General features: G+C 33.6%; 1 protein-coding gene and 1 non-coding gene across 2 annotated transcripts in view; both read left to right on the forward strand.

Annotated features, from left to right (window-relative positions):
• Positions 1–16,094, forward strand: part of SLC44A1 (solute carrier family 44 member 1) — a 116,582-nt gene that overhangs the window by 38,829 nt on the left and 61,659 nt on the right. Inside the window, exons 4-6 of the mRNA XM_006906071.3 lie at positions 6,295–6,388; positions 13,481–13,650; positions 15,798–15,887. Coding sequence (XP_006906133.1) covers positions 6,295–6,388; positions 13,481–13,650; positions 15,798–15,887 — 354 coding nt within the window. The remainder of the gene's footprint in view (positions 1–6,294; positions 6,389–13,480; positions 13,651–15,797; positions 15,888–16,094) is intronic.
• Positions 14,650–14,768, forward strand: LOC112473147. Its single transcript, XR_003043928.1, has one exon. It is a non-coding gene; the product is annotated as a 5S ribosomal RNA (ribosomal RNA).

Below are 16,094 nucleotides of genomic sequence, written 5' to 3' on the forward strand. Positions count from 1 at the left end.
TGCGCGGGCATCCAAGTCTGAGTAGATAAATCATACTTAAGCCTTGCGTTTTGCTTCAGCATAGCATTTATTGATACCTACTTTGTGCCATGCACTGTGCCAGATGCTTCGCTTGACATTTTATTCTTTCCACTTGCACTCTAAATTCTAAACAGTTTAGAAATGAGAATCACTTCTGATTAAGTTAGGGGCTGACTGCATGTTCTCAGTGGTTGCTAATATTTCACATGGAATTCTTTATTACCTTTTGCATTATTCTTGTTAAACTATTTTATAATACATATTTTGTTTTCCCTAACACAGTAGTAAACTGGCAGAAATCTTATTTTCCTTTTTCGTGTGTGTGCCCTATTTATAGCATGTGTAAAAGCCCTCCCACTTAAGGGTACTTCTTCAATGTACTGCATTTTATATAAATTCTGAGAGATTTATGACCTGCCGTTTGGACCATGTTCACATTTTGAGTAGTCATGCAGCTTGGTGCTTTTTCAGTGTTTTGCTGTTTGAAAACCTTGAAAGATTATGTGATCCATTCATATAAAATCTTTGAATGCTAATAAGCCTTTTGATTATCATTATCCAGTTTTTTAGAGTTAGTATCTGTAAATATTCAGTATATTACCCTCTTTCTTATCAGTCAGTAACAGTATAACTTAAACCACAAAGTTAGTACAGATACTTTTGGCACAGTGAATCAAAAGATTATACTTGATATTATTTGTAAATGAATGAAACGATCAGCCCTAGCAACTGATTTAATTGCTTCCAAGTCAGAAACCAGCAAAGGTAGCTTGATTGTTAAAAAGAGGAAAATTCTTCCATTTGAGAATACAATTTAAACTAATTCCTCATTGAACAAATAATTAATTAGCACTTATTAAGTATGTGCTAAAGAAACAAAGACATGGTACAGTCCCATGTTTAAGGAACTCGCTTTATAGTAGATGGTCAAACTTCTCTTTGTCCTCCACAATACCTAGTAGGAGTCTTGCACATAGATATCCAAAATTAATTCACTCAGCATATATTTATTGAGTGCCCAGTGTGTGCCAGTAGTGATCGATAGATAATGTCATGCCACCAGCTAGTTAAATGGTGCTTCTTGGAAATTGCAAATACGTCCGTACTTTTCACTGGTTACTAGAAATTGAAATTGGAAATTGTCTTGCATTCTTCCAGCATATAAATACATAATACTTTCTTAATTAGAGAAAGGGGTTAAATTCATTGGACTTCCTGTGGCAATGTAATTTGTTTCTCTCAATGAAAACTGTTCTGCATTGAGTTTTTTTATTAACTAGACTTTTCTAAATCATGTTTATTAAGGAATCTGTTTCTCTTTATTGTAGTATATCCTACAAATATTACCGTGATAGCAAATCTAACAATTTTAAAGCAAGAAGAATTAGCCTCTAATTTACCAACTTTCTGTTTTGTGTCTTTTTTTTTTTTTTTTTTCAAATAATGTGGTGTTTCTACATTTAAAGAAAGTGTGTTCTTAGGTTTAATCTGTAATTTCTTTTTGAAATGAAAATGTTCAGGTTTCAGAAACTCAAAAGGCAATATACTTTATGAAACAATATCACAAGGAACATCCAAAATTAATTCACTCAGCATATATTTATTGAGTGCGCAGTGTGTGCCAGTAGTGATCGATAGATAATGTCATGCCACCAGCTAGTTAAATGGTGCTTCTTGGAAATTGCAAATACGTCCGTACTTTTCACTGGTTACTAGAAATTGAAATTGGAAATTGTCTTGCATTCTTCCAGCATATAAATACATAATACTTTCTTAATTAGAGAAAGGGGTTAAATTCATTGGACTTCCTGTGGCAATGTAATTTGTTTCTCTCAATGAAAACTGTTCTGCATTGAGTTTTTTTATTAACTAGACTTTTCTAAATCATGTTTATTAAGGAATCTGTTTCTCTTTATTGTAGTATATCCTACAAATATTACCGTGATAGCAAATCTAACAATTTTAAAGCAAGAAGAATTAGCCTCTAATTTACCAACTTTCTGTTTTGTGTCTTTTTTTTTTTTTTTTTCAAATAATGTGGTGTTTTAGACCACTAGTTCTCAACTAAGGGTGATTTGCTACCCCTACCCTTGTGACATTTGGCAATATCAAGAGACGTTTTTGGTTGTCACACTGGGTGAGGAATTAGGGGGAGGCTACCGGCATCCAGTGGATAGAGACTAGGGGTGCTTCTAACATCATGTAATGCACAGAATATACCCCTACAATTAGAATTGCCCAGCCCAAAATGTCTTAACCAAGGTTGAGAAATCTTGTTTTAGGTAGTATACTTTGCAGTGAATATAACAGTACATGCTGTTTTATTCAACAGATGGCTTTTGAGTACTGTCTATGTGCCAGGAGATGCAGATTCTAGATATTTTGAAGGCATAAGGTCCCAGTTCTCAAAGAACTCACATCCTAAAAATAGAGATGATATATAAATCAAAAAGTTACAAAATAATGTGCTGTTTTATAATGGAGCTAAGCAGTAAATAGATTCGTTTGGGTGTGTCAGAGAAGGCTTGCAGGGGGAGGTGACTCTTGAGTAGTTTGTAGAAATTCTGCTCAAACTTGAACACTCAGATGGCCAGTTAGGAAAGGACAGCCCAAGCACCAGGAACAGCCTGGGAAAAGTCCTGGAAGCTTGTTCAACAGCCAACAATTGTAAGTAATTTATTATGTTAAGTTGAAGCTAGAGATCTAGGTAGAGGCCTTATTGGAGGGTCTTAAAGCTAAGGAGTTTAGAATTTATCCTGAGGGCAGGGGTGTAATACTACTAATGCCCATTTTGCAAAGAATATTCTGAAGGTTGTATTCTGGATTAAGAGAGAAACCCTCTGGGACTGTGTAGTTTAACTGACTCAGTAAGAGATCATGAAGGTCTGAGATAACATAGAAAGGTCTGGTTGTCAGGACTTGGCATCTTGAATGTCTTTAATGAAATAGGAAGATGATATATAAAGAAGAAGAGAACAGATGAGTTCCACATTTCACTCTGGGGATTTTGTGGATGATGGAGCCATAACCAAGATCAAAAATATATGGGAGGAGCAGATTTGGAGAGTAGGTGGTATAAAAAATTTTTTTTCAGACATGTTATTTTTAAAGTATCTATGTAACGAACTCAGGTTTTTTGCCCAAGAGCTTATTGAATACTTGTCTCTTTATGATTATTAAGAATGACACAGAAGAAGCACCGTAGCCTAGGAGTAAAGGATTCTATTTCTCATTTGCAAGTGACTGCTTATAAGGCCTTGGAAGTATTACTTATTTTTTTCATCTGTAATGTTTAGAGCGTGGTGATGGAAACATACCTCTTAGGGAAGTTGTTATAAGTGTTATTGAGCTAAAGAATAAATAATTGAATATTACGGGGCATTTGAAAAATCGTAGTACTTAAACATTCTAGGGGCTCTAGCAACCATTTACCAAGATAAATGTTTATATACAAAAGTTAGGTTCCTAAGATCACTCATTTTGATGGCATTTGAATAACATTGGCAGAGTTGCATAGATTGCCTCTGCTGTGGTTTAGATAAGTTTTTTGTTTTTATTTTAAACTTTCCATTACTCAAGTATGGTTTTTCCCTGCTCTTTGCATTAGAAGAAAAACTGTCTTATTGCTTATGACTAAACTTTTTGTGCTAAGTATTGTTTATACTTCCCATATTAAAAAAAAATAAGATAGATACTACCTTAAAAGTGTTCACCGAAAATGCATTAGCTAATAAACGGGAAAAGAAAAACAATTGTAAAACGTTTGCCATTACTGGGTTGTTTTAATGTTCTTCACTGAGACTACTCTATCCATCAACCTTTTGAGCAGGAAAGAGTATAACGTTTCTTACAATTGTTACTACTAACACGTTGTAAAGATCTTTTTCCTTTAATCTATTTAACACAGGATCTATTTAGTACTGGCCTGTGTCCCAGAATACCATCAAAGATAAGGCTATTATTCTTTCATTGAACATTATCCTGGGAAAGTATTTATAAAATTGAACTCTGTTGCACCTGCTGACCTCCTTTTTTAAATGAAGAAAGGGTGGGGATGGAGATTATGTTCACTGAATTCAGATGGAGCAGTATGTTTGACAGCTCTGACACAAAGTGCTTTAGTTAGGGCCTTTTATATTGTGCAAATCAATTCCATCTTGGACTGTGAAAGAAATAAGTTGACAATTCAGATCAGGAAGATGATGATCACATTGGGTGCTCTGCAGTTATTGGCACAGTTGCTATTTTTTCATGCACAATTCTATAATAGGGCTCCCAGCTATTTCAGGGATTAATCCAAAATGTTTGTTTGCCACGGCAGTGATGACTTCTCTAAATTGCTATAAATGGAATTAAGTGGCATTATATTCATACATGAAAGACTAATTTTAGAAGAGTTAGATAGTTAATATTTTGCTTAACTTAAAAAAAAGTCATTAAAATGGAAAAGTGATCAAAAACAATTTCAAAAACTTAGTTTCTTATTGAGTCTGTCTTAAGAAGCTAAAGAATTTAGAAGAGCAATGCCATGTTACTTTCAAGTATCTCTTTAAAAATATTTTACATGGTCAAATTACTTGAATTATCTTTATATAAACTAAATGCTACATGTATTTATGAACGTATGCTAAAACAACCCACATATATAAACACTTGGCAAGTTGGTTCCTGGTTTGTGGGCAGCATTACTGAATTAAATGCAGGTACGTGGCTTTCTAAAATTTTCTTTGATTGATAGGACAAGATATAATAAAATCACTCTCAATTTTGTTGTCCCAACAAATCTTTCTTCTATATTCCCTTTTAAGTTTCTTCTCACATCTTCATATAACATTTCCATAATCATTTCAATCTTAAAATCTGCCAGTTTCACTTCACATTATATTTTAAACTTTTTCCATGGTAGTACATTGAAAAGTCCATTATTGCTATAATACAAATTCAAAGCTATTCTATTTGTATTTAATAATAACGTATTTGACCAAATTAGAAATCTGGTAGGAATGTCAATTAATAAAACACAGTTTACATGATATAATGCTGTAGGTCCTCAGCAAAATTAGACTACAGCTTAGATCTCCTCAGTTAATACCTATTGCATCATAAACCTTACTGTATATTTGTTGCTATATTATAAAATTAACGGGTCGGTAAAATAAGATTTACCAAGAATTTGATGGACTCTATTCATCTGAATTTTATATATTGTTGAGATATATATTAGCTATATAGTCAGAGAAATAAATGGTTGCATAACATCTAGGATTGAATTTAAGCTGTTTTAAACTATCTGAACACTGAAGATCCTTTTATTAAGTTATCGGTTTTATCAGTTCAGTTTATTAGTTAGCATTTCCTGCCCTTTAAATAAGAAAAAAAGTGATATATTATCTGAATGCACATGTGCTATAAGCAATAATTTTCAATATTTACCAATCGAAAGTGTAGAAAAGAGAGGCGGCTTGTGTAATTGAGTATCGGTTTTGTGGTCGAAGAGATCTAGAGTTTAATCTCACCTCCACTAAGTAGCTGTGTCATTTTGGGCAATTTATTTACCTTATCTCTTAGTCTTTATAGCCTCCTATGTAAAGTGAGTTTAATAATACTTGCCTTATAGGATCATGATAAATAATATTGTGTGTGTGTGTGTGTGTGTGTGTGTGTGCGTTGTGATAGGAGAGGCTCACCCCACCAGTAACTTTCTAAGAGTTCCCAGCATGATGGGAGGAGGAGACAGGTTCCTCATCGATTCCTAACCCTCCTCTTGGGATGAGAAACTTGGGTGGGGGACAGAACCAGCTTTGGGAATGAACTACTCTTGGCCTAATCTTCAGAAGCACTGGGGTTGGCAAAAACTCTTGGTTTCTTCAATAGGAGAGTTTTATTATGTTTCTTTTATTTGATCGGAGACGTTCCTGGACACAGTTTAGTCAGTTACAATTAAAATTCATTCTTAAAAAAATATATATGTATGTATGTGTATATATGTATATATATAGGGTCTGACATGTGGCAGATACTCAATAAAGGTAGTTCTAGTACTTATTGTCTTTAATATTAAGAATTAAAATTTGTACGTAAGTTATTGGTGAAGAATCAGTTGTAATAAATCGAGGACTGATACTGAATCAGATTCTTATTCTATAATGTTCTAGAATGTTTGAAAGTTGTATATGTTGAGTTAATAGTCACAAAAAAAGTGAATTAATAAGAGAATAAGAGAATTTATTCAGACTCTGCTTGCTAGCTAACATACAGCTTTTCTTTCAACAGGCTCAGCACTATGTAGCTACACCCTAAAGCCTTCAGAGTATACTATACCTTCAAAAGCTTCTGGTGTTTGCCCCAAACTACCAGTTCCAGCGAGGTAAATTTTATTATATTTTGTTAACTTGTGACTTTTGTTTTTATAGGTAGACTTTAAACTGTGTATGTTATTCTGAGAAAAAGGTCATATGATGATACCAGATGCCTAGGTCCAATACTTTTACATCAAAATTTAAACAGTAGTAATAGGAATGACAACATGTAATGTATATCTTTTTTAAAAAAAAACTTTCTCATTACAGGTATTTTAAAATTCTTTTGGGGCCTCACTTTTTTTTAATGCCATAATTTTTAAGTATATAGAACTGCTGAATAATTATAAAATCTACAATAAACTTAGAAGCCAAGTCTCACAGTCTTCAAAGATTCTTTGGAGCTGACCCTAGTAATACTTAACGGAGATTATTTTTAAAAAAATATGCCAGTGATTATTCTCCATAGTTTATTTCAGGCTATGTCCTATAGATACATTCTCTATAATAGGCCGTTTGCCATATCTTATCCAAGGTCTTATTCAACAGACATTTATTATTAAGTACCTTTTGCATGTAATGGATACAAGGATGAGAAAAAATCTCACAGTAGTTATAAGTGAAATAAATTTTAAAATTATAAATAGGTTTTTAAGAAAGGAAATAAATTTTCAAGCATTGTAGGATATATCCTCAGAATTAAGTATATGGGGTTTGGAGCATATCTGATTTTGAGAACCTCAGTGTGTATCACTAATCATGTATGACAGAGGTCAGCTTCTCCAGGTATACTAAACTGACACCGCTTTTATTATATCTCAGTATATTATATAACAAGCTATTGGTTAAAATTTTGAGACTCACCTATTGTCTTCTTTTCCTTCGGATTGCTTATGGGAATAACTCACACTTTATTAATTCGAATTTGAAAAGTTCTGTTGAAAAGTAGACAAAGGATATATCAGTTAAATTGATTTGAGCTTTTAGTCTTGTCAAGTTACTATTGATGTTAAAATTTAAAGCCTTTGTACATAAAAGTAAAGGGACTATTTTAGAAGATACTGAATAAGAGGGATCTACAAATTATGGGCTTAGACCAATAGGTAAGGAGACTCCATTCTTGAAAATCGAGAATATTAGGGAGCCTGTGACAGTAAAAAAAAAAAAAAAAAAAAGGAGGTCCTTTGAATAGAGTCATTGGAGAAAATTTATCAACAAGAAGCCCTATCCTCATATCTACACAACTGCTAATGCCTGTTTTAAATGCATACTTTGAGTATAGTCACTATTTTAAGGCATAAATGTATTATAAAAGGATAACCAGAAAGCCTTGGTATGAGAACGAAGTTGCTCTGCTCCTGTATAATATGGGTGGGGGGCAGCGGTTGGGAGGTGGCTCCTACTGCAAATCTTTCTCTGCCTCTGATTTCTGAGTCTACCATGTTGAGGACTGCTTGTTCTTGGTTATTTTGGGTACTTTAGTCTTGGCTGTGTGCGCCTGCGCGCGCACACACACCCACACACACACACCACCTCACATATAGCATCCTAAAGCCATTCACCAGAAAACAAAGCATAGTATTAGAGGCTTGGATTTTAGAGATGGACAGACTTGGCTTCTAACAAGGTCATCCACTGATGTGTTAGCAATCCAAGATGCAATGATGAACCTATACCACCTGAAAACTATGTACTATGTTTATACTTATTTAAAAATCCTTATGTTTTTCTTATTTTAGTACCTCAGAATTGAAGTATTTAATATCTCTTGTCTGAACTTAGCCTGTTGGAAAGTAAAGAAGAAATAGTTGATAGAAGGAGGATAAATTAGGACATAGTAAATATCATTTGGTATTTGGCAAGCAAAGTGAAAGGATCAGAAAACAAATTTGTTTTAATAAAAAACTTGAGACACTACCTTGTTCCACACTAGCATCAGATACCAAATCTAAAAAGAGGAGTAAGATCTAGTCTCTATCCCTAAGAAATTGTCCTTAAAAAAAAGTAGAGTCTCTTTTCATATGTGACTTTTTTATATGTTTAAAAGACCAGCACTAGGTAAACCTGTGATGCAGACAAATGGCCCTTAGCATCTTTCACATCTCTTTTGCTGTCCACCTACAAGCACCCCAGTTGTAGAGGAAGAAGTGAATTTTGAGCCCAAATTGGCCTGGGAGTGAATTGTGTCACCACTTTGTCAGCTTGAGCAAGTCTCTTAAGCTCTCTGTAACCCAAGTTCTCACATAATTAAAATAGGAAATTAATACCTTTGTCATGGAATTGCTGTAAGAATTAAGTAAGATGATATGTGTTAAACATATATTGCTGTACTTGGCTTAGGGAGGATTATTTCTCTCAACCTCTAGAGCTTCCCTCTTACCACCAACCTTCCTGGATACCCAGGCACCTGCTGCGCCTGAAGGCAGTGTCTGTTTTAGAGAAAAGCATTTGTAAACAAATTTGCAATAAAACACTAGCACCATACAATTGACAAATGGCTACTATTCCTAAGAGCTTTTGACTTTTAAAAACAAATGCCTAGAAAGGGCTGTATTTTACCCAAATACATAACTTTCTATTGGTGACATGCTAAGCATGGTAGTATTAGGGAGACTTAGCTAGCCCATATACTTATAATGCTTAGATATTTAGGTACAGCTAGAGAAAATTGCAATACTAGAAACGGATTAAATAAATTCAGTTTATTCATCAAACATTTATTTTGGTACTTTTGGATGCCAGAAAGGATACTGGGTGTTGGGGAATTAATAATATAATGTGAAAACGAGAAACTAATAGCAAAAAAAAATGTTATCAATTTATATTTTTTAAATTAAGGAGTCAAGGTAAATTAATATTTATAAATCATCTACCATATGCCAGCCACCATATTAAGTTTCTCATATGTATTTGTGAGGGTTACCCCTCACAAAATCCTATAAGGGTATTATCCCAATTTATAGATGAGGAAAGAGAAGATAAGAGAAGTTCAATGAGTTATCCAAGGCCCTATAACTAATTGTTGGGAATCAGAATTTGAATCTAGGATCTTGTAAAGTCTGTACCACAGGTTTTTTTTTTTTTTTTTTTAAGTACAGGCATGAAAGAGAAAAAATAAAGTACAATGTTTAAAACCACTGCATATTGCCATTAAATTCTTGGCTTACTTATTTCCTGCCTTTTCTGTGCTATACAGATATTGCCAGAACTCCCTATTGTTCTTCTTTTTTAAATAAGACTTTTAATTAGAAATCATGTATAATTGCTTATTTATAACCTGAAGGGTTTTTTTTTTTTTAAATTGAGGTAACATTGGCTTATAACATTATATAAGTTTCAGGTGTGCAACATTGTAATTCGACATCTGTATATACTACATCATGCTCACTACCAAAAGTCTGGTTTCCATCTGTCACCATATAATTGACCCCCTATACCTGTTTCACCCTCTTTCTATTCCCCTTCCTCTCTGGTAACCACCAATCTGTTGTCTGCCTCTGAGTTAGTTTTTGTTTTTTGTTTTATAACTTGAAGTTTTTAAAAAATTGTGTGAGATGCAAACCCCTGTCCTCTCTTACAAAGGCATGTGGATAAGAAATATTAGACATTATTTGTCACCATACTTTGAGGGAGCTCATTAATTGTGATAGTCTGGACTTAAAGGCAAATAGACAATATGTTTGCCAAGGTAAGATACAATTTTCCTATGAGAGGCTAATTTTAAAAAATCTTTAAAAGAGTCATTATAAATTTGTTTTGTTCTTGTTGGCTAATGTTTCAATAATGTGAAACATCATCATTTCCTAATGGGACTACATTGACTTCTTAAAGATTCGAAAAGTAGTAAAACTTATGGTAAATAGAATTCTTTGTTTGTTATATTAATTAAGAAGCATAGAGTATGTCACGTAGGTTAACTAAAGTAGACATGATATACTAGGTTCTCAGAATTATTATTTTCTGAGAGGCATATGAAATCAGCTAACTCATCTTAAATTCATTATATCACATCAGATTTAAACGGTAAAATATAAGACAAACCCTATCAATGCTATAACTACTTAGAATTTTTTGAATAAGAAAATAATTCAGATGTTAAAAACTCAATTATATGGTGACAGATGGTCAAATTGGTTTTTTTGGGGGGAAGGGTTGAACAAAAGAATGACATGAGGGAGTCTAGTACTTTTTGCTTTAAAGCAAAGAATTTAATTTTTACTACTGTGTTCAAATATTATCCTCCCTTTTATTTGCCTTCTATTTCCATACTGGTTAAGAGCAGATTTTGACCATTTTGACCATCAGCTAGACAATATAGTTAATCAGCTTGTGCTAATTTTATAACTTCAAATTTAGAGCTGTCAGGGTTTTTTTTTAACTGACATAGATTGAATTACAAAGTAAGGAACTTGTTATTGCTTCAATACTTCGAAGGATACATGTTAAAATACTCTTTCGAATTGACCATGTGCTTATATACAGTATAAAAATGACTTGAAAGGGTAAGTTCAGAGCAGATATTACTCAGTATTTTCTCTTTATTAAAAACAATGTTCTCATTCTAAGTCTGAAAACTAGAAAAATACCAAAGATATAGGGCACGGTGCTCCTATTACTTTAGAATCATTAATTTATGGTGAGCATGTTATTATTATTTATTATTATTAATAATATCTGAAAATGTATTATGTATCTCTGATGCACTCTCTGTTTAAGTCACTTGCCTCCAAGCTTAAACATAAAGTTTAAGGATACTGATGCCTTTGTCTCATTTTTAATATCCACCCATTTTCTTAGCCCTGTTCTCCTGTTTCCTGTCTCCTGTCAGATAACTAGAGTGAACTTCATCCTGTCCATAGGTGGCTCCACCTACGGCCTCCCATAGCATAACAGGATGTTGATGTATTTTTATACTCAAAGAGAAATACACATCATTTCCAAAAGAGAATGGAGCCTCTGATAAAGAAAATGAAACTTGGGTTCAAAAACCGAGGGTGATTCTCCTAACATTACACAGCTACATGTCACTCTATCCTTTTCTCTCTCTCTCTCTCTCTCTCTCTCTTCCATCTGTTAGTTAAAAGAGTAGGAGTAAGTCCACTCTCTTTTCAGATATTAATAATAATAAAGTGAGTGAAAATGTACATAATCATAGACTATAGAAGACTTCAGTTTGAAGGCTGTAGAACCAGAATTTAGTTAAAAATATGGTTAGAAGTTCTTAGACAGGGACATTTATGTGATAGAGACAGTATCTAGACAACATCAAGAGAAAAACCAATTGTAGGTCCCAACAAAGTTATCAGTTTAAAAATTTCTTTTCCAAATCAGCCTCCATTGACTTAGGAATTTACAGTTAATCCCATTTGATTTTTTTCTGTAGTATTTGTAACTGAATCCGTTTCACTTGAAAGTATTTTGTAATTTAATATCTTTTTATATCATTAGCGAAACAACTTTCAGTCAAAAAACAATGACTTACATACCTGTAATTTAAGCATTACTCATAATGCTCTGGCTTTCTGCAGTTTCCGACAAACTATCAAATCTTTGGCATTAACTTTCACTGAAACCATTTCACTAACACCATTTTGGGGGTGTACGCAGATACACCCACAGGTCACAAGAGGCAAATTCTTAAAAATAAACACTCTTGTCATATTGTCACATCATTATTTTCAGATACATTTTACTGAAGCATAACTAAGGTAATGCTAGATCTTTAAAATTATATTATTTTATTGTTTCATGAAGTTTAACGGCATTGAAGATGTTGCTTATTCTTACTCCCAGTGGTACTCGTTTACCAACATTTAAGAAAAATCAATACATTATTTATATTCTTATGGTTTTTTGAGGAATGAAACAAAGTGTTTTGCTTGGGGTCACAGAAAGTTGCTTTGCTGAGATTGGAAACCTTGGAACTTGGTGCTCAACCGTATAATCTTAGCTATTCAGAATAAGAAAATACTTACATTATTCCAGTCAAAAATGCTATGTTAGAGCCATGACTGACAGTCCTACAAACAAATCTGAAGATGTAGGATTTATGTTAGTAGCGGCTAAATTTTAACTTAATGAACACATAAGTGTGTATTTGTGCATTGACACACATATGGGCTCTCTTAGAATCCAAACAGATCACAACTGAAGGCATGTTCATAGGGCTTTGTTTAGAAGCTCCTATTGATTAGAAGTATACCATCCTCTCAAAAGCTAAAGTAGATCCATGTTAATAACTAACCTGATTTATGTCACAGTTCGCACATAGCTATGGTTTTTCACAAGTAAAAGCTGCAGTCCACATAAGCCTGATGTAACTGATTAGGTCTTTTATGGATACAAATAATCTCATAATAACAACATATAAAAAGAAAGTAAATAACCCCAAATCCCATGACCCTACCAAATCAGAAATTTTTCATTTGTTTATATTTTTTGTTTCCATTCTTATGTGTTATATATTTTTATGCAGAGATGCAATCATCACATTAGATATAAATTTTTTTCTCTTGTACTGTTACATCATAAGTATTTCCATACGTTGGTATTCATGGTTATTGTTTTAAATAGCTGCATATTATGCTGTCTGTTGATGTCTTGGCATGACTTAATTTATATGAGAGTTATTAAGCTTGTGCCCAAACACCTTTTTTAATCTAAGTTTTTATATGCTGTTCTGACAGACGAAACATTCTATTGATGGTGGCACATTTCAAGCAAAAGCACGTGTTTGTTTAAGTAGCTTATAGCAAAAATTCATTTTCAGTTCAATGAAGTACATGTTTGTAAGTTTTGTCATCTGCCCCTTGATTGATAGATGTGTAGGCTGAGAAGTTTAAGTGCTTGGTTTTGCTTTCAGTAGTTCTGTATGTGTGTATGTGTGTGTCCATGTGTGTGTGTTTCTTTTCAGAAGGGGAGGGTAATGTCTTCTGTCGGAATATGCACTCCACCCTCTTTGATAAGGTTTGTGGTAAGATTTGCATCACTACCCATGACAGTCATCTTCATAGCATTAAGCTCACAGCTCTTAGCTTCCATATGATGTGTGGAGGGTGGAGCGTATTGCAGTCATATTCACCTTTCATTTGTGTGTTTGATGTGGCATTTATATTACGTAGGAGTAATTTTTTTTCTGATTTTTTTTCTTGTGTCACCAGTGCACCTATTCCATTCTTCCATCGCTGTGCTCCTGTGAACATTTCCTGCTATGCCAAGTTTGCAGAGGCCCTGATCACCTTTGTCAGTGACAATAGTGTCTTACACAGGCTGATTAGTGGAGTAATGACCAGCAAAGAAATTATATTGGGACTTTGCTTGTTATCACTAGGTAATTGTTTTTCTCATTATTAGCTATTGCATAGTACTGCAGAAGAAGACTGTTTTGTCTTTTAACCAAAATATGAATACAACTGGGGATACTTGTAAAATGTTGACCTTCCCATAGCCAAAATAATTGTTTCAGATTATATATAGTTATAAATATGTATATATATATATCTGAAACTCATTTCTTTTTCTCTCATTGGAGAAAACTGGTGTTTTCCCAAACTTTGATTACTAAGTCTGTAATAACCTTTAACATTAAAGCAGGAGCCTTCTTTTAATTAATCAATGCCCCTTTGTTTTTAGTTTTGAATCTAATCTTTGGCTTATTTGCTTATAAGAAGAGGCCACATATTTTCATATATGTTTTTATCAAAAAACAAAGATTTCTAATAGATTACTTTTGAAATATGTAATTTTTATTGCAACAGTTTATAATATCACTGTATTGCTGGAAAAATTAGGAAATCTCCACTTGTTAGCCGTTGAGTTTTCTGGTCAATAAGTAGATAAAATATTATCAAATAAAACTGTTATTTTCAAGATGTAAACTCCCTGTGTTAGCCAATAACTATACGTAGTCTATACATATAGTTGGGAGAAGTAAACTGTGGTAGGAACCAAATAACCATTTCATTATAGTAGTAAAATGGGCATTTATGCTTGTTAACAACAATTATAGTAATTGAGAAGACTAGCTGTATTTCCATCTCGTCATTAGAAAGCATTTTCATTTTCCTCAGGTAGTTCTTGACTCAATTGAAATAAAGCTGTCCATATGAAAAGCTCTTTCTGTGGTATTTGAAATGCTCCTATATGTATTTGGTTCCTGGACATTTATTACAAAAGTTGAGTACTTTAATAACGTCACCAAGTCAGAGATCCCAACCATTTATTCGGCTTTGCAAATGACCCAGAAAAACTTGACTGTTAGCCTATCTTTATATAAAAATTATTTGGCTTCTGAAATAGTTGAATACTTGACCAAGAAAAAAAAAAACTAGTCTATGGCCATGCTACCCTGAATAAGCCCGATCCCGTCTGATCTCGGAAGCTAAGCAGGGTCAGGCCTGGTTAGTATTTGGATGGGAGACCACCTAGGAAGACCAGGTGCTGTAGGCGTAAAAAAAATAAAGGATTGTAAGCTGACAAGGTCCTTGCAATCTGTGAGGTCAACCAAGGGTTGCCTCGCCTAAAAAAAAAGAAGAAGAAGAAAAGTAAATCTTAAAAATAGTGATGATAATGTTGTTAATTCATTGGAAATCCATTTTTTAAATTAGAGTGGTTCTCTTGTGAGTCTTAGTATCTTTGTCTATTTGTTTGTGAAGTGGGCCTTTGAATAATTAAAGATGAACAAAATATGATTTCCAGACACAGGTTTATTCTTAAAAGAGTTAAATTCTCCCACTTTCTTTTTTGAGATTTTTCACTTGAGATTTTAGCGTGTTGGAATTTAGCTTGGGATGGGAAGAAGAACTGGCTAAATGACTCAAACTAAGTTTTGCTCCTTTTTGAAGAGCTTCACAATCAGGACCCAAGTTGAGCAATGAGGTCGGAGGAATTTTGTTCTCAGTAGGCTTTAGGGTATTATTCCATAGGGTCAGACCATCTCTTGGAATTTTAGAGGAGAAACAACTAGAAAAAGATAAAATACTGTCTAGCTTGTTGCCCAGCCATCAGAGAAAGTGGTCCTGAAATGCATAGATTACTCAAAGAAGTGTAACACCTGATTTAACTGATCTCTCTGCCTACGTGTGATAATTTTTCTGGTCACCAACATGACATGTCATTCTCTGCACTTTGTGTGTTGGCATGTGTGTTTGCATGTGAGTTCTGATGCCTTCCTGTGGTGAATCCACAACAGTTCTGTCTTGTTTTTGAGTCACCATGTGCATTTGCATGTATTCTTTTTTGTTGTTTATAAACCCACGGTTAGGTGCCTTTGGTTTCAGGTGATGTTATTCACGCGGTACAAATACCAAAGTTAAAGTGCAAAAGCAACCAGTTTCTTACCCAAAATGGGGTCATAAACTTGTCATGTCAATAGCAACAAATTATTTCTTTAGGAGAAAACAATTGAAATGGTTTTCTTTATATTTTCCAATGTTTTCCAACAATATTCTACATGTTCTCTATTTATCTTCCCTGCAGTTCTATCCATGATTTTGATGGTGATAATCAGGTATATATCAAGAGTACTTGTGTGGATCGTAACAGTTCTGGTCATTCTGGGTTCACTTGGTAAGCTGTTTAGTTCTTTGTTTTTCAGTATTAAAATTGAGAATTAAAAATTGCTTTTGATGTTCCCTCAACTTGGAACTACTTTGATTATTTTGAATAATTGTCCGCTTATAAATTAAATTGTGAGGAGACTGGTAAATGGATTATATCGAAGTGAGTTCACTTACAAGATCACAGAATCACATAAAATGGCAAGGTCATTAGCAT

This window comes from Pteropus alecto, unplaced genomic scaffold, assembly GCF_000325575.1.
Source record: "Pteropus alecto unplaced genomic scaffold, ASM32557v1 scaffold111, whole genome shotgun sequence".
Classification (NCBI taxonomy): domain Eukaryota; kingdom Metazoa; phylum Chordata; class Mammalia; order Chiroptera; family Pteropodidae; genus Pteropus; species Pteropus alecto.